Here is a 20,903-nt window from a genome sequence, read left to right as displayed (position 1 = left end):
TCAGAATTAAGAATGCCCCCTGAAAACACTTTAAAATATAGCAGGGACATAGCAGCGAGCTTCAGAGAAAGCAGAGCAGGAGGGGAAAGACAGGCAAGGAGAGAAGGAGGGAAGGAGAAACAATCAACTCAGGAGAGAGAGAAGGAAAGAGGGAGCTTCAGCAATGTTTCTGCTTTTAGGGAGGAAGGAATTCTTAACAAGCTGACCCTCCAGCGAGGAGCAGCTACAAACTCTGGACAAAATAAAACAACTGCCTGAGGGCTCTAGAGTCTGAGCAAAAGCAGGCAGATTTGGGGAAAGCTGAACAAACACCCCACATGGAATGTTTCCGTTCTATGATAGCTTTACCCAAGGACAGGCTCAGGGTGGCGGCTCCAGGGAGCTGAAACCCCGAGAGAAAACCCTGCCGTCTTTCGAGCTACTGGAATTAGGGTGAACAGAGCATCGTGGGGCAACCAGGATCACCGAAGTGTGTGTGCAGGGGAGTCTCAGAAAGATGAGTGGTAGAGAAGAACCCCTAAATTTATGTATAACCACTTGTCTCAAGTCTTTGAACCCAGAACCACGAATGCTTGTAACAAAGGCTTGAAGCATGGAACTGAGACGTGAGCTGCCTGCTGCTGCAGGCGTGACAGCTTGCAATCTGAGTCTAGCCAAGCCCACTGCCTGCTAAAACTCCTGGAGCAACACTGAAGCAATATGAGAGACCTCAGTCCACAATGCCCAGGATGTAATCTAGAATTACTCAACAAAAGAAGAGCCAGAAAAATCAGAACATATTCTCGAGAATAAACAACCAACAGATGCCAACTCTAAGATGACTCAGATGCTGGGATTATCTATTAGGCGGGGACTGAACACAGTTACCATAACAATAAGGGACAGGGCAATATGCTTATGATGAAAAGATAGAAGGCTTCGGCAGAGAAATTGAGAAAGAAATCCGAAATTTTACCTGAAGAAGCTAGGAAAGGAAGAACAAAATAAACCCTAAGTAAAAGGAAAGAAATAACATAGCCAAGAATAGAGACGAATGAAATGGAAAACACACAGTGGAGAAAATTATAATAACATCAAGAGCTGGTTCATTGGAAAGATAAAGGCAGTGGTAGGCTTTGTCCATAGAGCATGTTGGAGGGACTGCAAGGCCCGTCCCTTGCTAAATACTATTCGCTTTATTCTGCAAGTAACGGAGCAAAAGAATCTTCAGGAGAATGAAATGATCGAAGTCACGTTAAGCTTTCAAAAGCACAAGTAGGTGAAAAGTATTAGAGCAGATTAGTTAGAAGGCTAATGACATTGCACATACAAAAGAGTGAACACATTGCGGTAGCAGCAGAGAAATAAAGGTGGGTAAATGTGAAAAATATTACAGTTAAAAAAGAAGACAAGACTTGACAACTGATGAGATGTGAGGGACAAGAAAAAAACAAAGTACGGGCAAGTGGGAGGATGGTAGTATCAGTAAAAGAGGGGCACAAGGAACAGAAATGGAGACAGTGTCATTCCAGATATAGTAAGTTATTCCTACGACTTGGTGTAACTTATGTCAATTTCTTTGCTTTCCTTCAAACAGTTTGTTTTCAGTGAGAAACACAGAAAATAATAAAATATGGCATTTTTCCAGGAAAGTTTTAACCTAAAAATAGGGAACAAAGGCAGGAAAGACAAGAGATTACTCAAAAACAATAAATGGTGGCCAATCTATTACAGATTGCTCATCTGGCAACAGTTTCCAAAGAATGCAAATATACTTGGAAACATCTGACCTTTTAATAAATAAAAATATGTTATTTTCTTTCTATAGATATGTATGGGAAAGCCTATATTTTTAAGGCAATATAGCATGGCAGCTGAAAAGGTAGACTCTGAGGCCAGAATACCCAAGTTCAAATTCAAGCTCTGCCACTTGCTACCTTGTATGTCTTTGGGCACATTCCTTAACCTCTCTGTGTTTTGGTTTCCTCATAAGCAAAACAGGAATAAAAAGAGTACCTATCTCAACGGGCTGTTGCAAAGATTAAATAAGTTAAGTGAGTTAAGACATGACAGTTGGTATTACAAATGGGTTTAGTGTTATCTAAGCAAGTAAGAATCCTATACAGTAGACCCTTGAACAACCTGAGGGGTTAGGGGCACTGACCCCTCTACACAGTCAAAAATCCACATATAATTTTTGACTCCCTCAAAAGTTTCTTAATAGCTTACTGTTGACCAGAGCCTTACTGATAACATAAACCGTTGACTAACACGTATTTTGTATGTTATATGTATTATGTATTGTACTCTAACAAAGTAAGCTAGAGAAAAGAAAATGTTATTAAGAAAATCATAAGGAAGAGAAAATACATTTACAGTACTGTACGTATTTATTAGAAAAAAATCCACGTATTAAGTGGACATGCACAGTTCAAACCCGTGTTGTTCAAGGGTCAAGTTGAACAACATTGAACAATATTATATTGACAAGAGAAATTAAGCTTTCTTCATTCTATTTACAAACTAATATCAGAGAGCTTAGAAATAAAGAAACTAAAGATACATGAATTTTATTTTAAATAGCAAGGAGGGAGTAATATTCATGTTTAATAATTGTAAACTGAAAGCAAGTAATACACTTATATTTAGAGCTTATCAACTATAAATACGAAACGTGATAGAAATATAAGGTTTTAAAATTTGTAGCATATCAAGGGCAGACTGAGAAACTTTATAGCCAGATTTAAGTCCTATGCAATCAAATTAGGGACGGAAAATGGTAAAATCATAAACAACCTTGATTATTCCATTAAGTGAATTATAGCTCTCTAGCTTGTACTATCTAAACAGTAATTCAGCCATTATGAAAAAAGGCTTATATAAATATTTAATCAGAAATCAAACACACTGACCACTGCTTGTTAAAGAAGTTGGACAGACTGTCTCGAGATTCATTTGGGCAGGAAATTAATACACTACTTCATGGCTTGGACAGTCAGCCCTCATTATAATATATATTAAGGAAGAGAAATGTAGAAAAGTCTTTGAAATCCTGCCCTCAACCCCACCATAGCAAACATACTCTAAATTGTTCTCACACTTTGTCTAATAAAATTTCCTAAGATAGCCTGCCCCCCTGTAATTGAAGGGGGGAAAAAAAGGCTATACCAATATTCTAAATTTAAAATACATTAAAAGTTACGTTACATTTATACATCTTTCAAAAATCTTGATAACTGCTCATTATTTGCCCTAATCTGAAATAATACAAAATTAAACATTATAATATGGCACCCCCTTCTGGTAACATGACTGAAACACTATCACAAGATGAATTTTAGTAGCATGGCATTTTCCCTATAGGATCTGAACAGATTACTGCAATAAGAATACTGTTTAGTGGTTACAACAATAAAATGTGTGACAGGAGGGAAGAGAGAGGAGGTTGGGAAGAATGTTACCTACTCTACAAGACATATACAGCAGCCTGCCAGAGGTTTTGAGAGTCTCTGATACCATACTTCACCCATTTAATCAGCATTTTACTGAGTGTCTAACACAGGCTAGTTTCGAAGCTGAAGGTAGGGTCCAAAGTTGGCTGAATTGGACCTTGCCTTGATGGAGTTTACGGTTAACAATTACAGTCCAAGAGTGAGACATGTAGAGTTTTATGGGATCACAGATAGAGGAACCTAAATTTGATCTGTAGGGAGTTTTGGAAGAGGCCAAATTAACTGGATAAATGTGGGAAGGGAAATTTTAAGCAAAAGGACTAGTATAAATGCACAGAGCTGAGATAATCATGACATGTTTGGGGGAAAAATACCACTCAGTGTGACTCAAGTGAAGCATCTGAGTTGAATAGTAGCCGGAAGAGTAACAAAGGCCATATCATAAAAGGCCATGTATGGTAAATTAAGGAGTTTAAACATTTTCCTAAAAGCTATAGGAAGCCAATGAATGATTTTAAGCAACTAAGTGTCAAGGTTTGATCTACATTTTAGAAACATTTTTCTATGGTTTTCCTTTAAGTTACCAATACTTCTGAAGTCACTGAATCAATAATATAGTATGCATTAGATATATCTCCTAAATAAATAATTCAATGAAGTAACTTGAAACAAAACTACAAAACTAGACAGAGCTAAAACATAACTATGAAAGCAAAAGCAAAAAAAAAAGTTGCAGAAGCTATGTGCAACCATTTATAATTAAATACCTTTTAAACTCATCATGGTAGAATTCAGACTTGCAAGTTACCATCTCACTACCCTGGATGTCCTCGCGACTTCTGACTCCCCCAAATACATACAGTTCCATGGCAACTCCGCAGGCTACCGCTCCAAATCTGAAAGGCCATACAGAGCATGTTAGCTGTTGGATTTACAACTCATGACTCGATTCCCTAATTCCTCTTATGCTTGTTTTAACTCTGCAACATTAAGTGTTTGGTGAATACGTAGGTGTTCCTTTTTCAGTAAATGGATTATTCATTTAATTTTACATAAACCAAATTCCAAGTCAAATAAAAAGTTTGATTGAAAGAAAGGAGGAGCCAGGTTCGGGGGAATTTATGAAGCCCACGTGCAAATTTCTTCACCTTCTCTCTTTTAATGGACATATCGCGGTCCATTGCTGGGTCCTTGGGTCATAACATTCCACAGACTCAAACAGTTTTCCATATGAGCCTCCACCCATGGCATAGATTTTCTTTTTCATAGCTGCATAGCAGCCAATCTGAAAGAAGAAAGCAACAGTGGGGGAGGCAGTGTTTATTATTAAAGTTAGACAAATAAATACTAATTTGTCTAGAGAATATTGTACGGTATTTGGAAAAGGACTTGATTTCTAACAGTAAAACAATGGTGCTTTCCAATGCTATACAGCACAGGACTTTAAAAGTGAGAAGAGCAAGGTAATACACATATTCTTAATCCTCTGCAAAGGATTAACTTCATCTAGTCATATTTCACTATGTGAGATAAGAAAATAACCCTCTTTTTATTTTTTATTTTTTTAATGAGGGCGCAGTTCACAGTGGCCCATGCAGGGATCCAGCAACCTTGGTGTTACTAGCACCATGCTCTAACCAACCGAGCTAACCAGCCGCCCCAAAACTCTCATTTTTAAAGAAGCTTTCCAGTCTCTCTCTCTTTTCACCACTACTTGAAAATGCCAAGATTTAGATGCCATGGATCAAGATGTCACTCAATTCCTGCCCAAAATAATTTCGTTGAAAGGGCACAGACAGTGAGAGAACATACAGCTCTGGATGGCCTTACCTAAAGATGTAACACACCTATGGCACTGGACAAAGCTTTGGCTTGATCATGCAGTCCCTGCCTGCACCGGGGAATGGTAATAAAGACAGACGATGCTCTCAACAGCTAACGTGAGCCATCTGTTTTCACCCTACCCAGTAAGCAGTGGTAGTTCTTTACCTGTAGATTAATGCTTCTCCCCAGTACTGCGTGATGATTAAGAAATCATGTTTGGAAGACCTTGCTTCCTAGGTTAGTGCACTCACAAAGCCTTTATCAAGTGCAGGCCTGGGACACAGAAGTGCCGCAGAGCCCACCGGCAGGGTAAAAGCTCACACACTCTGTTTCCTATCTTGATGTATGGCTGATGCGAATGAAGGCAAGCTACCAACAGAGACAGAATTCTGTAACACTGACTCTTTCAACACGATCAATCAGATTAAAAGGCATATGTAGGAAATGAAGAAAGATTAACTGTAAAATCCGGTTTGTAATCACAAGATAGTTCTCACCTTTCTAACCATGGTTAAATCAGGTTGTTTTGTCCAGGTTTTAGAATAAATATCATAACACTCCATGGAAATAAGCTCCTTTTCACCATCCTCTCCTCCTAAAATGTACAGCATTCCATCTATCTCGACGATTCCAAAGTTATGTCTTGCCTGAAAAGACATCAAAGATCTTTGTATACAAAAGGCCAGCTAGCATATTGAAACCTGATAGTTATATATTTAACAAAAATTACAGATATCATTGTATTCCAGAGTTCCAGCAAAGAAGGACCATGCTCAAAACCATCTCTCTCAGATATTTCTGATTTCCCTAGCACCTCACTCTTTCACCACAATAGACAGATAACTCAAGCCCAGGAATTTCTCAAAACAAGGGAATTACCTGTATGTTAGATTGGTGGTCAGAATCATTACTTTTTACTCAGAATAGCTCACAACACAAAAAAGAACTACTACCTTCTGGTTCAATAAAGTTACTTGTGTTTAGCAATGGACTATAATTAAGAATTTTCAAGTTGATGTGTGCAAGACAAGAACCACAGTGACAGGAGCACAGGACTGCCTGTGGCTGGAGAGGCAGCGGGGAACTGGCTCTTGCTAAGGGTGTCGGCAATGACGGAAGCCTGAGCTGTGTCACGTTCATTCGTCAACGAGTATTTCCTTAGTCCCCTAGGTGGCCAGCACTATTCTAGCACTGACAATAGAGCGCTGAACAAACAGACAAAAATCCCCTGGCGTCAAAGAGCTTTGTGAACCCTTTAAACCTCCAGAGAACGTGAGAAGGTGCTACCTGGTATGAAGAGAGGGAAAGCAGGGTAGGAGAGACAGGAGAGCTGAGGGGCCAGAGTGAAGCCCGTCCTGACAAGGTGCTATATAGACAAACAATGAAGGAAGTGAGGAGCCTGCCATATGGGCATCTGGCAAAGGTCCTGAAGCAGGAGCATTTCCAGAAGGTTTGAAAGACTGTGACGAGGTCAGATTGAGTAAGGGGAAGGCACAGAGGAGAGCTGGGAGGGTAGGCACTAGTGTATTATGAAGGAGGGGTTGGCAGTGTTGCTAATGCTACTTTTATACTCAAATGCAAAACTGACAAAGTGATAAATGGAAAAAAAACCATACCAAACAAATTTTAAAAAGCAACGTTTTACCTCGTTCATTGGTGGCAATGCAGTCCATGAATTTGCATCTGGATCATACTTTTCTCCTGAGTTCAGGGTCTGCTTATTTTCATCTTGGCCCCCAAATACAAACAAAAATCCTTCTGCAAAAATCAAAGGAGACACGCAAGAAAAAGCTTAAGTCTTAAACATCTTCTGTTGAATATAAATGCCATAGTTGTAGACACAGTATGTAGGGAAACCTTCTCTGACAGAAACAATGGATTCGATGAGATTTTGATCACATTTCATTTGATCCTTGGTGATAGAGCCAATTTTGAGTCACTTTGACCATTTTACCTCACTCAGTATGTTTGAGTGGATTTCCTCTGCCCTACAGCATAAAAGAAAGATGGGCACCACCCACTCAGTCACCAAGCAGCTCTGGGTTATCTCAGTTCATCTATTCTGGGAAAATATTCAACCCTTCTTTATGAATGGCTCTGAGAAGATGAAAAAGAGAAGTCTAAACCCCAGACCCCCAGAAAGTGTGGCTTCTGGCAGGAGAGCCCCTCCAAAGTTCTAACCCTCAGATGAAGGTCAACCAGAACTAGAAACCAGATTTAAATCTCCTTGCTTGTCTAGGAAACCTTAAAGTTTGAATTTGATTTATAGTAATTCCAAATTAGTAGTGTTTTCAGGCAACTGGTAGCAACAAATATAAAACTTCTATTGAAGGGCTGGCCCGATGGCTCAGGCGGTTAGAGCTCTGTGCTCCTAACTCCGAATGCTGCCAGTTCGAATTCCCACATGGGCCAGTGGGCTCTCAACCACAAGGTTGCCAGTTCAATTCCTCGAGTCCCGCAAGGGATGGTGGGCTCAGCCCCCTGCAACTAAGATTGAACATGGCACCTTGAGCTGAGCTGCCGCTGAGCTCCCGGATGGCTCAGTTGGTTGGAGCGCATCCTCTCAACCACAAGGTTGCCGGTTCAACTCCCGCAAGGGATGGTGGGCTGCGCCCCCTGCAACTAGCAACGGCAGCTAGACCTGGAGCTGAGCTGCGCCCTCCACAACTAAGACTGAAAGGACAACAACTTGAAGCTGAACAGAACCCTCCACAACTAAGGTTGAAAGGACAACAACTTGACTTGGAAAAAAGTCCTGGAAGTACACACTGTTCCCTGATAAAGTCCTGTTCCCCTTCACCAATAAAATCTTAAAAAAAAAAAAAAATGAAACTTCTATTGAAGAAAGTACCATTATCTAAACTTTAGATTCTACCATTCTAATAATTTAAAGCATCAAATTATTCCTACAAACAATTTTTAGTAAAATGATCAGCACCAAGCCAAAGGTATTCAATTATACAAAGAAACTCGACCCTACGAGGAAGAACCAGCAGAAGCAGAGAACAGGAAGGAGTCTTGCCAAGATTTCAAATTTCAAACACTGGATTAATCAGAAAGACTTAAACAACAATGCTTACTATGTTTAAAAAATAAAAGACAAATTTGAAGGCAAATTTTCTTGGAAATGGGACTACAAAAGCGGCTTATAGATTTGAAACAGATTTAAAGAGAACTTCTAGAAACAAAAAAAGAAAAAATAGATAAAATTAAAACTTCTGTGGATGGATTTAATGGCTGATCCGTAATAGTTAAAGAGAGAATTCATTAAATGGAAGATAAATCAAAAGAAATCACAAAGAAGGCAATATGGAGGCCCAAAGATGGAAAACAAAACAGAGAAAACAGGAGAGAGGATGGAGTAAAAAAGTCTAATCATGTTTAATCTAACTTCCAGAAGCAGAGGGAGAGAGGAGAACAGAGCAGAGGCAATATTTGAAGACATAATAAATAAGAATTTTCCAGATTTGATGAAAGGCCAAACCAGAGTCAAGATGTCCAACAACCCCCAAATATGGTAAAATTTCAAATAAAATGTGTATCTAATTAAGCACATTGTAGTGAAATAGTAGAAAACAAAGACACACACACACACAAAACACACACACAACAATCTTAAATATAGTCCAAGGAAAAGACAGATTTTTAGACTGACAACTAACTTAACAACAATGAAAGCCAGAAGTCATGGAGAGAAATCTTCAATGAGCTGAAAAATAATAAATACCAACCTAAAATTCTATACCCAACAAAGATCCTTTAAAGATGAAGTCAAAATAATGACCCAGATTATTCAAAGGAAATTCAGAGGGGTGAACTTCAGAGAGAAGGAAAATGATCCTAGGTGGAAGGATTGAGGAGTAAGAAGAAAGGAAAAACAAAGAAGATGGTAAATATGTGGGTAAATCTAAATTAACACTGTCTGCCTATAGATATATATGTAAAACACAGATTAATAAAAAATGTACATATGTAAATATTTTATTCATAATCATATTTTAATACCGTAAGACTGTGGAACATGAAAACTAGAGTATAAATGTACTGTAACTGTATAAATATAACTTTAGGCTTTGGTAACTTAGGAATACGGGCTGTGGTTTCTAAGGAAATCTTCAAAGAAATCTACATGAAGAATATAACTTCTAAACTAGCAAAAAGGAAAACAATTGAATGACAAAACCGTCGATTTTAAATAAAAGGCAAGAAAAAAAGAAATTCAGAACAGGCTGTATAAATAGGAACTAGTCAATCGTTTCACAACTTCAGTTAATACAACTGGACACAATTCCTCTCCTCATTGCTTAAGTTTCTGAAATGCCAACCCCTCTAGGAAATCTTTGAAAATTAGCGATATAGGAACCTTTGTGGTAGGTGAGCATATATGAAAATTATGAATATGTGTACATAATACGGGAGGAAAATTTAAGGCAGTTAATTCTGAAAAGATAGAACAGGGAAATCAGTGCCTATACCACTCCATCCAACTGTTCATGATTGACAGTAACATCAATGATCTTGGAAATGATGTTCACAAAATGACCTCACTGCTGTACTATGGAGAAGCAAAAAGATGTTTTATTTATCTTTTTGCCTCTCCATATTGCCTTCTTCGTGATTTCTTTTATCTTCCATTTAATGAATCCTCTCTTTAACTGTGATGGATCCAGCCATTAAATATATTCAGTATAGCTTTAGACATTTCTATAATATGGTATGGTATGGTATAGCTTTAAACATTTTTCAGATATAGTGGGAAAGTGGAGACTATAAAATAAGAAGGATTCCAGGAGGACTGGTGATAATAATTAGAATTAAGTGAAATGGTATTTGTGGGGAAAACGCAAAAAAGACAGATCCAAGGTGAAGAGAAAGGCAGCAAACAGTGGTAAGGCAGTAAGGACAACATTTTTTTTATCATCTCCTTTAGTGAGAGCTTTGAATAACATGGGCTCTGTTTTCAAACTCGTAAAGGTCAACTAAAACATACTTTCTGTAGTAAAACAGCATAAGCCATTGCTAATGTAAGTAATATTTGCTAAAGTCTCGTTTGAAACGCCTGCTTTTACATAACACATTTATTTTAGATATAGTTACATATTGTAATTCTAAATTGCATGGATTTCAAAGATGATGGGATTATCACGGTGCGAATAAATTCTGTGTACCAAGTATGGTCACACAGCTAATTGGCAGTAAGAGTCACTGAATTTTGCTCTTCTGCTAAGTCATGAAATAAAATGCTCCTCTACTAGAGTCTTAAAAATAGCTATGTATTAAAGATTTGGGAATAATAAGGACTGACAGAAGACACTCTTCTTCCTACCACTGTCTTGAAAGCTAGAGCTACACTGAAAATGTCATCATAGAGAGACTAAAATTCTATCTTTAAAAGGCTCTGAGTCATTCTCTACAACGCTGAAATTACACATTACTTGATCTTGTGTTTAAGTAAAATTTACCACAGAACAGTACCTGCTGAGAGTACTCCGTGATTAATTCTTGGCATGCTTAAAGGGGCCAGTTCAATCCAAAGCTGCCTGTTAGGATCATAGAGAGGGCACATACATCGCATCGCTGCTGTTGGTTTCCGTGAACTAAAGAAATAAGCGGGTTATCAGTTAATGTGTTTTATGTAGTTTTGCTTACCATAACTGACTAATTTTACCGTTCTAAAAAATGTTTAAACCATTAAAAAAATCTTTTGCTACAATGCTTTAGATACTGAAAAATATTATGAACTCTTGTGTACAGGGAAATCTCTCTTCCTTTATACCACTTTTCCAACAATGGCAGACCCATACTTACACTCTTTCTTCTCCACCAACAGTCACAATGCATTCAGAGTAGCCCCGGGGCTTGAAATTTGCTAGCATTGCCTCTCCTTGCTGTGGCTGGCTCAGTGGTATGTTGCTGCACTCTTTGACAATTTCTCGTACTAATGGTTCATTCAGCATCTGTTCCCGTAAGTAGCTGGAGTCTAACCCTGAAACCCACAGTGCTGACATAACATCCTTCATGTGGACCTGTGGAAGAGGGCAGAAAGGATGGAGAGGCAAAAAAACGGAAAATGCAACACACAGTTTTTAGAATATACATTTTCCAATTCATGGCAAACTAAAACTGTTAATAAATTATCAATAGGTAAAGTGCCAATATTGCTTGACTATACTTACTGGCCCCTTTCCTATTTCGCATAGCCTTGAAAAATACTAGTTTAATTTAGAAGAACCTTGCTCTAGTTTGTTTTATCTCTTACTTGGATGTGCTGTGAGATAAATCACATTTATAAAAACATCATATACAATAATACCTTGATACAGTAGGATAAACTAGATAATGAAAATGTATCAACATTAATATTACAAGAAAAATATAGAACAGTTCAAAAAAATATCCTGAGCACGATGTAATCGTTTCTTTAGTAATTGTTAAAAACATCTAACACATATAATAATGTGAATGATACACTGTCGTGCTCAATCATTACATTTGAACCAATTGACTATAGCATTCTACACACATAAGGTGAAACTCTTTAATGACTAGTTTTTCTTGGTTTTGAAGTAGTCATTTTAAGGTATACTCTTCCATACCCTGAGTATTAAAAGTCAACAGTCTTTACAGTATCAAGCTCAGGTTAAACAAAAGATGAAGAGCTGCCTCTTGTTTCCCCAGCAGCCAGCTGACTTTAATATCCTCATCTCTTTAAGGCAAGAAGAGGGTCAGGGAGAAGCTACTGACGGTGGTCTCAGTGAATGAATGGCAGCAAGCTAGAAACTGATCTCCTTTCCTCATTTACCCAACTAATGTGGAAAACAGAACAATAACTGTGCTGACTATGCTGAGACTACAAGCAGTTTCTAAACAGACATCCTCATAGGCCTACAGAATTTTAAAAAATTACAAGACAATCATTAAAACATAAGTCAATCATTATCAAGAACAATTAACAATGCAATTGCACATTTTGAAAACTACTCTTAAAACCAACTATACTTCTTATCTTGAAAATAGTAATTGGAGCTAGTCTCTAATTGCTAAGTATTGGACTTAAAGCGCTATGATTTTGCTCCCTCCCCCAATGTATTCACAATTTGGATCTAAAGCCTGATATTCTCTACAACCCTTCCTTCCTAGGCTGTCACTCCCAGAGCCTTCCCACCTGGACCTGCTTTGCCCTGAAAACTCCAGAGGGCTCTTTCGCTTCCTCCTGGGTGGTGCCAATCACTCCAGGGAGTGCCCACGCCCCTCACTCCTCTGCCAGAGCTCCAACTGCCCCCTCACCACGCTGCCTGCATCAGAGTTGCTGTAGGGGTTGGCCCAGCGATGGAGAGGGGAAGGATGCTGAAAGCGAGGGTGTGAATGCTGCATTTTTATAATATTCAGTTTAAGCTTGAAACGCATTTTCCCATGAAAACCAACATACAAAGGATATTATGTGTCTTATAAGTATTCTTAATTTCATTGCTATATTGAGTTCCATGGGCTTTTATAGGCTGGTCTGAAAAACCAATCGCTTTAATGATCCTACAGGAAGATGTTTCACAGATTATCTTTTAGATCACAACTTTGCAAGATTTTTGCATTGAAGGAGAAAGACAGAACATCTATAATTTTGATTAAAAATAACTACATCAATGAAATACGTAAAAAGACAAAGTTAGACCATGTTATAAACTACAGATACCTTTCTCATTTCTGTATCATGTGCTATCCATCGAATTACTGCCTCAAATACATATCTTTCATTGCCAACGTTTAACTTCTCAAGAGAAATCACTTCTTTCAGCTTCTGAGGACTCAGTTCTAGAAATTCTTCTGTGCTGCTGACATCTCGGAAGTGAGTCTCCAGGTATTCCGTGGCAAGGTAGTGGACGTGGTGCAGGCAGTAATGAAGTGCAAAGTCACGGATCCCAATGCAGTTCTCAGCAGCAATGCAGCCTTCTAAGAACTCACAGCACAGAGTTTTAAGATCCGTCAGCAGGAGCAGGTCCGCTGCCTGTACAACATCTTGGATAGTATCTTCGTTTAGCCGGATCTATGAGAGTATCATAAATATTTTATACTTGACTATATATAGTTAAAACCCAAACCACTAACCTTTAGGCTGAACCATATGAAAACTGCATTTCTGTAGGTCAAAGATGACGGAGTATTGGCAATTTCATATGGTTCAACATAGTCCTTTTTTCAGGGAGATTTTGAGGGCTGGTTAACTTTTCCCAGGGTTCCCCTGCTTTTGTAATGTTAACTACCAATAACCCTCCAAGATGAATTGTCATGTGGCCCACTTCTACACTTAATTTAGAGAAAAACCTTAAATGATTGAAATGCTTAGGAAATGAAAGTTCTACATTCTACGGTAAACTGAAGGTGATTTCTTTAAATACTAGCACCACAACTGTTGAAAATCTTGCCTCCAGTTATATTAAGTTCACTCTTTTGCTGAATGGTATGTCAAGATGAATGCAAGGGGGGAAAAGGGGCCCACACTGCCTCAGAAGCTGCATATGAGAATCAAACATCGTACTCAGTGCAATAGGTACAATTTGGTCTCAAAGCTACTTTCTGGAATAAATTTCTAATATAAAGTTCTAAAAAATTATTATGATCATTTACTTTTCCATAATTTCCTTCAGTTTCTGACAGATGCTTCTTCCTTTACCCACTTCAGTTTTTCTGTACAACAGCAAGATGATGTAAAGAAACCAGCCTCTAAAATATTGCCAAAATCACAAGCAGTTCAGACTCTCCCAAAGAATGGGTATTCATCCTCCATTTGAAAATGTGAAGGGGAGATTTCAGAGTATAGAGTACAGTAAGAAACATTTTACCACATTTTACACACTGTGGACCACAGATACAAACAAAATGTACAATTGCCAATCACCTTAGAAACTGAGCAACAAAACTGAACAGAAGTGTATGGAGTAAGCTACAAGTACAGAGAAATTTCCCATTTACACAACATATTAAATTTAGCCACAAGACAGTAGACTATTCAAATGTAGGCATGTGAAAAAAACATTAAATTCCATCTCAATAAAAACTAAACTGACAAATCAGGAGTTTGTTGTAACTTACGTTGCAACTATGATTTTAAAATCATAATTAATTTAAATTGGGAACAAAATCTGTAAACCAAGTTTCAAATCTAAGCCTTAACATGAATATGCTCTTATTGGCTTATAACTTGTTGTAAGTGCCACTAAATCGCTTTTATAAGTAAGATAAGAGGTTGGTCCTAAGCCTGGTTTTGTGATGCTATCGAGTATCTCCAATAGTTTAAAGGCTGTCCCAAAATTCATTTAAATTAGGTTATTTTAAACAATCTTATACATACACACAACCTTACATCCACACACCCACGAACTAGTGTTTAGAGAAAAGAGAAGGAGATGACATGAAATTAAACCTAAACTTCAAAAACGATGACAATTACCGAGTGTGACTCTGAACACAATGAGTACGTTTAAAGAAAGGAAGCAGTACAAGTCAGAATACTTGGAAACATGTAGGAGACATAGCCCTTACCAAAAGGAAAAGTAAAATAAGATGAAGAAGGAATAAAGGAGAGAGTAAGAAACAAGCTCTCAACAAGAGTAGACATAAAATACATTCTCACATAACCAAATGTGAGATACACTAACTTCTTCCTGTTAAAAAAACAACAACAATTGAGCCCTGGTTCACACCTAAGATTTTTTTCTACAAGTCCTCATACTACACTTTAAATCACATAATATGAGGTGGGGGGTTGGGTTGGAGGAGAGCAAAGAAAAGGAAAGAAACCTAATCCACGATCACTTTCTTTCCTGGGTTTCATTAAATCCTCAGAAATATAAATGGGTAGTAGGAGCAAAGGGAAATCAGAAAGGAAGAATGGAGATGGTACAGGGATGTTGGTCCTGCTAAGGCATCGTGATACAACGCAGATGCCTGTCATTTGGGTGATTCTGGAACTCCTCATGTCTACAAAACAATCCCCACAGCACAAGGAAGATCCCATTTCCATACTACAGAGACAAAATGAGTTCCCCAATAGTGTGAGTACAAAGCAAGACTGGAATTCACATTTAAAAATAAGACGGCAGAGAAGGAAGCATCCCATATTCTTCATATCTCATACTGGAAGGTGAAACTCAAGATGGTAAAGTCAAACAGTGGGATTGGGTAAGATTTTCCTTAGTCTGCCTTTCCGTAAAGAGCAGCGCATCGGAAGAACAGATTTGGGTGCCATTAGCATAGGAGATTCTAGTCAAGCACACTGACAGAAGATGAAAATGAAGTGTTACGTGGTCATAGAATGGATGATAGGAGACCCTCACCCTGAGCTTGAGAAGCCTCTACTGAGTCTTCCTTCCTTTGTGTCTCATCATACCTGCCCACTGAAGATGTAATCCAGGATCTCTCTCATAACCATTACCGATATCCCTTCAAGTTCAATCTTATAGGTTGATCCATCATCTTTTGGAGGATTATAGTTTAACTTTGTCCTAAGAAAGGGAAAAAAATGTAAAATTTCTATGAAAGAACAGAAATAGGTATGAATATTTATGTACTAAATATTCTATAAAGTATATACTTATCAGTATATGAACCCCACCTAGAAAATTCAACTTAACTTCAGATCAATGTATTTTTTATAACTTTGAACTATTAAACATTTGTTCCAGAATTCAGAAATGCTACTTCGTAAAAAATAAATCAAAACAGACCACCAAAGAACTAAGATCCATGTGAGCAAAGATCTCTACTTCACCTTGAAAAACCCTAGGCCTTTAGGCTTATTTTTTTTTCATCGATTATGTCATTATTTTTAGTAATGTAATTAAGGACGCCCCCAAACCTACCATCCAAAACAAAAGCTAGGACCTTGACAATAACCTGCTTCTAACTTATAGTCCTCCCCAGGAATCCATTCCATTGCTGCCTCCATCTGAAGTAACCATTATCCCAAATCCTATGTTCAAGTTTCCCTTGCTTTCTTTATTATTGTATCCACTAAATGTACAATATGTAAAAAGTTATTATATCTATATAATACATTATAACATACAGAAATGTATAATATATAAGTAAATACATATATAATTCTAAGTTGTTTTTAATTGTATAAAGACTTTCATGCTGACTATAATCTTTTGGGACTAACTCTTTTCATTTAATATTATATTGCTAAGAGTCATTCATATTGCTGCCTGTCACACTAGTTCTTTCTGCTATACATTAGTCCACTTTCCTGTTGATGGACCTCTGGACCTTTTCCAGGTTTTCGGTACTGTGAACAGCATTGCTATGACTATTCTTGCCTATGTCTCCTTTAGTACTACGCAACACAAATCCCCCTCGGTTGTAGCCCTGGGAGTACATGAGAAGAATGATGCTCATTTATTCTCCAAAGTATGAAATGCTACTAAATTACTCTCCAAAGTAGTTGGAGTAGTTTACTGTCATCTGGCACGTGGAAGAGAATCTGTGGATCCACAAACTCCACGACATTAGAATCTGTCACACCTCCCAAGTTCTGCCACCCCAATGAGTGAAATATGGGCTCTTGCTGTGTTGCAATCTGCATTTCCCTCATGATCCAGGTGCTGAGTATCTCTTCATATGTTTGGGCCACATGTGTTTTCTCTTCTGTGAAACACACATGTTCACTTCAAGTCTCTTGTTCACTTTTTTATTCAGTTCAATGTCCTCCTCATATTCAGGCGGAGGATTCTTTATTATATTCTTCATATTAATCCTTGGTAGACTTGCCACATTTGAAAGGTGACGAACAAGTTGAAGAGTAATTTTTCATGGTCAATGCTTTCTGTGTCTTGTTTTGGTATCTTACTCAAGGTCTAAAAGATATTCCTAATTTAGCAGTGAGGCAAGCTAAGACAGCCTAAACTGCATTTAAGACCTCCAAAGGATCGGAATTGGTAGTGTGGGGAAATCTGTGGAATGAAAGGGAAAAGATGAGCTAAAAGCAAAAGAATGGACTGACGAAGTCTTAAGAAACAGTTGGATTTCCAGATCCTTCCTGCACATATATACACAATTCTCCTGCACAGTTTATTAAGGCTCTCCCCAGCTCTAGTAGAAGGTAAGTGATTTACATTCTTAAGAGTAAAAACTGAGGGTGGGTCTTCAACAGGGGCATATCATGCACATATGAGGGTGGGTGTACTGTACCAAAAACTGAGAGTTAAGAGAGTCTTTACATACTGAACGTTGAGACCATCAGTCTTTTTTCTCAATTCTGCTCTTAAGATGCTGAAAGCCAGACGTATAGCCTCCAGACAAAAAACTGGAAGACTCTTCTGGAGGATTTGATGAGCCCAAAAGAAAGGACCTAAAGATATGGATATAGGTATGCCCCAAGGAAATGACCCAGCTTGAACATACAACAGTGAAACCCACAGTCAATAAGCCTAACCTACAGGGTCTGAGCTCCCAATACAGTTCGGAACAGCACTTCTGAAGCTTCTTCATTTCACACCATACATAGAAAATGTAATCTTTTCTGGGGTAAACAGATGAGGCTGTGTGGAGGCCAGGGGTGGACAGGGGACCCCAGCCTCCCCAGATGCTGCTCAACCACTCTGAGAGCTGATACCATCATCTTCACACACCTTTAACACATTTTTTGGCATCCTGGTGAAGAAACTCTGCAGTAGACCCCACTATTAAAACTGAGCAAACAGGATTCAACAGATGTCTGAGAAAGAATGACAGAATCCAAAACCAACAGGAAAAAAAAACAAAGGCAACTTGGGAGATAGTAAAGATTATGCAAGATGAAAAGTCAAGGAAAAAAGAAAACCTTTCATTAATATTCCCAGAGAGAAAAGAGGATATGGTGCTCATGAAACAACAATAGGATTCAATAAAAAGGGACATTCAGAGAACAACAACAAAAAAATTTTAAGGGCTACAAAAAAATTTTTTTAATGTAATGTCAAAATAAAAAGTTATAGAAATCTCCCAGAAAAGACAGCAAATAGACGAAGATAGAAAAGAGGAGGACAAGCTAAAAAATAACTGGCAGATCAGTCCAGAAGTTTGAACATCTGAAAAATAGGGATGCCCCCCACAAAAAAGGAGACTATTATCAAGTAAGTGTTCATAATGGATGAAATAACCCCTTTTCGAGGTACATACTTCACAATACTGGAAACAGAAAAAATCTTATAAGTTTCTGGGAAGAAAAAAAGGTTACACAGAAAAAAATAGGAATCAGAATGGCTTCAGACTTCTAAACTGAAGTTAAATAGCAAAGGGGAAATCATTTCAGAATTCTGAAGAAAAGAATTTCCAACTTAGATTTTTATAACCAGCCAAACTACCAATCAAACGTCAGGCTAAGAGACATTTTCAGCTATGCACGGTCTCAACAAAATTTATCCCCCATGAAACCTTTCTCAGAATGATGTTGGAAAATGTGCCCCAACAAACAAGGCAGTACATCAATAAAGATCTTGGATACTAAAAAGACATGATCCAACACAGGAAAGAAGTGAAGTGAATGCAGGGAATGGTGAAGGATAGTCCTAGTATAATAGCTATGTACCAGGAGGAGGAAGCCAGACCATTCTGGTGCCAGTAGGAGGCCTTGGTAGAGCTCTAATATGAAATTGATAGAATATATGATGATCTGAAGGTTAGGGAAGATACTCAGACAACTTTGTTTCCTCCCTATATTTCATATCTACTATTCCTGCCTTTACAGTTTCTACTGAACTAATAGTTTCACTAATAGGGTATTTCATTTCTTGTTGCTACACCCTAGGTTTATCTATATGCCTGACACTTTCATTAAAAGTGAAAAAATTAAAAAAAAAAAAAAGTGAAAAAATTTTTCAGTCAATTTTTAATCAAGAGAGAAAAATAATATAAGTGGCAAGAATAATGCTGAAAACATTAATATTTGGCTCTGAAATGCATCATATACTATTTTGGCAGCAGATATATCTTCCAGTAGTGCTTCACTTGGAATGTCATGACTATTTGTATTTTTTAGTCACTGGGCTGGTTATCAACATATCGACTGTCATATCCAAATTCACCCTTTTTGCATGCTCTGTGAAAATGGATGTGAGCCTTTTAAATAAGTTTCCAATGTTAAGCTTTTCAGTAGAGGGCACTGGAAAGACACTGAAAGAGGAAAGAGTTTTGCTTCCTAGTTCTTGTATAGCAGCTTGGTAGGCTCCTACAATGCAGCCTGCTTTTCAGTTTCAGGCTCCTGCAATGCACACCTGCCAGCAGCACCCTGCAGCACCCCCACCTCCCCCAAAATCTCTTTGAAGCAGTTTTGTAGTAGAGAGTTTCTGGTGAGACACCTCCTCATGAACAGCTCTCCCAGGCACCGTAGAGGACAAAGTTCTGGCAAGTTCCAGAGGGCTGTTTTCAAGCCAGTCCCACCAGTATGACTTCTCTGCCATGCAGTGAGCTAGGGCTGTGCCCTGTCCAGTAATGGCTGGACCTCAGCCCTGGTGGTGGAGGCTGCTTCTTATATCAGCTATTTCTATATTTTTTAAAAAGTTTTCTTTACTTCTTATTAGACAATCCCTCATTACTCCAATCTCCTGTCATAATTCATTCTTTATATTAAACTTTCCTTGTTCAAGTGTGGTTTCTTTCTGACTAGACTTCAACTGAGAGTGGCTATCCAATTTAAAGACAGTGGCTCCAAAATATGTTCAGAGGAGGCTCAACCTAGAATCAGTTGTTCTTATTTATAAAGTAATTCATGTTCAGCGAGAGGGGCTGTGCCTGCGGGTGGGCTGTGGCTGCTGGTGGGAGGGGGACTGGGCCGATGCGGTAAGGGGACTGTTTACAAGGAGACTGCTCCTCGTTGCCCTGTTTCATTTTTGAACGATGTGACTGGATTGGTTTTTTGTGTTTGTGGTGTTTTTTTTAAAAGACAACTATACTGTCATACGTTTTTACAAGGAAAAGGGTCCCTTTTAAAGAGTACAGTTTTCTCTCAGTGGGAGGCAGATTCATGGCTAAAAGGACAGAAAAAAGACTCCTTTTAATACGAGCACTGACCATTTCAGACTTCTATGAAACCAGATTGTTTTCAAAGCCCATAAAAAATAAATTACTGTACAAAGTCTCTAAACATCTGACGGTAAATTACAAAACTTTATATTAATTATGGTTTAAATTCAGACCCTTTTACACCTGCCCTCAAACCTTCTCATTTTCCTATCCTGCTTTTGACCTCCCCCCAATACCATTTGTGCACATCCAATTCCTACCCATCTTCTAAAGGCTACAGTTGACCCTTGAACAGTGCAGGGGGATTGGGAGTACCGACCCCCCAGCACACTTGAAAATCAGCGTACAACTTCTGATTCCCTAAAAACTTAACTACTAATAGCCAAAGCCTTATTGAAAACATAGTCAATTAACACGCATTTTGTATATGTATTACATACAGTATTCTTACAATAAAGTGAGCTAGGGAAAAGAAAATGTTATTAAGAAAATCATAAGGAAGAGAAAATACATTTATAATACTGTATATATTTACTGAAATAAATCCATGTGTAAGTGGACTCATGCAGTTCAAACCCGTGTTGTTCAGGGTCAACTGTAATTAAAATACTAGTTCCACAAAAAGGTTTTCTGTATCACTCCCTCCTGCCA

At 38.1% G+C, this 20,903-nt stretch overlaps 1 protein-coding gene across 1 annotated transcript in view; it reads right to left on the bottom strand.

Moving 5' to 3' along the window:
- Nucleotides 1–20,903, bottom strand: part of GAN (gigaxonin) — a 63,234-nt gene that overhangs the window by 16,966 nt on the left and 25,365 nt on the right. Inside the window, exons 2-9 of the mRNA XM_081031058.1 lie at nt 15,640–15,754; nt 12,946–13,296; nt 11,064–11,281; nt 10,731–10,852; nt 6,901–7,013; nt 5,753–5,902; nt 4,580–4,716; nt 4,199–4,327 (exon numbers count right to left, since the gene is read on the bottom strand). Coding sequence (XP_080887184.1) covers nt 4,199–4,327; nt 4,580–4,716; nt 5,753–5,902; nt 6,901–7,013; nt 10,731–10,852; nt 11,064–11,281; nt 12,946–13,296; nt 15,640–15,754 — 1,335 coding nt within the window. The remainder of the gene's footprint in view (nt 1–4,198; nt 4,328–4,579; nt 4,717–5,752; nt 5,903–6,900; nt 7,014–10,730; nt 10,853–11,063; nt 11,282–12,945; nt 13,297–15,639; nt 15,755–20,903) is intronic.

The sequence above is a fragment of the Rhinolophus hipposideros genome (genome assembly GCF_964194185.1).
Source record: "Rhinolophus hipposideros genome assembly, chromosome: 21".
Taxonomy (NCBI): Eukaryota; Metazoa; Chordata; class Mammalia; order Chiroptera; family Rhinolophidae; genus Rhinolophus; species Rhinolophus hipposideros.
This window is presented reverse-complemented; position numbering and strand designations above follow the sequence as displayed.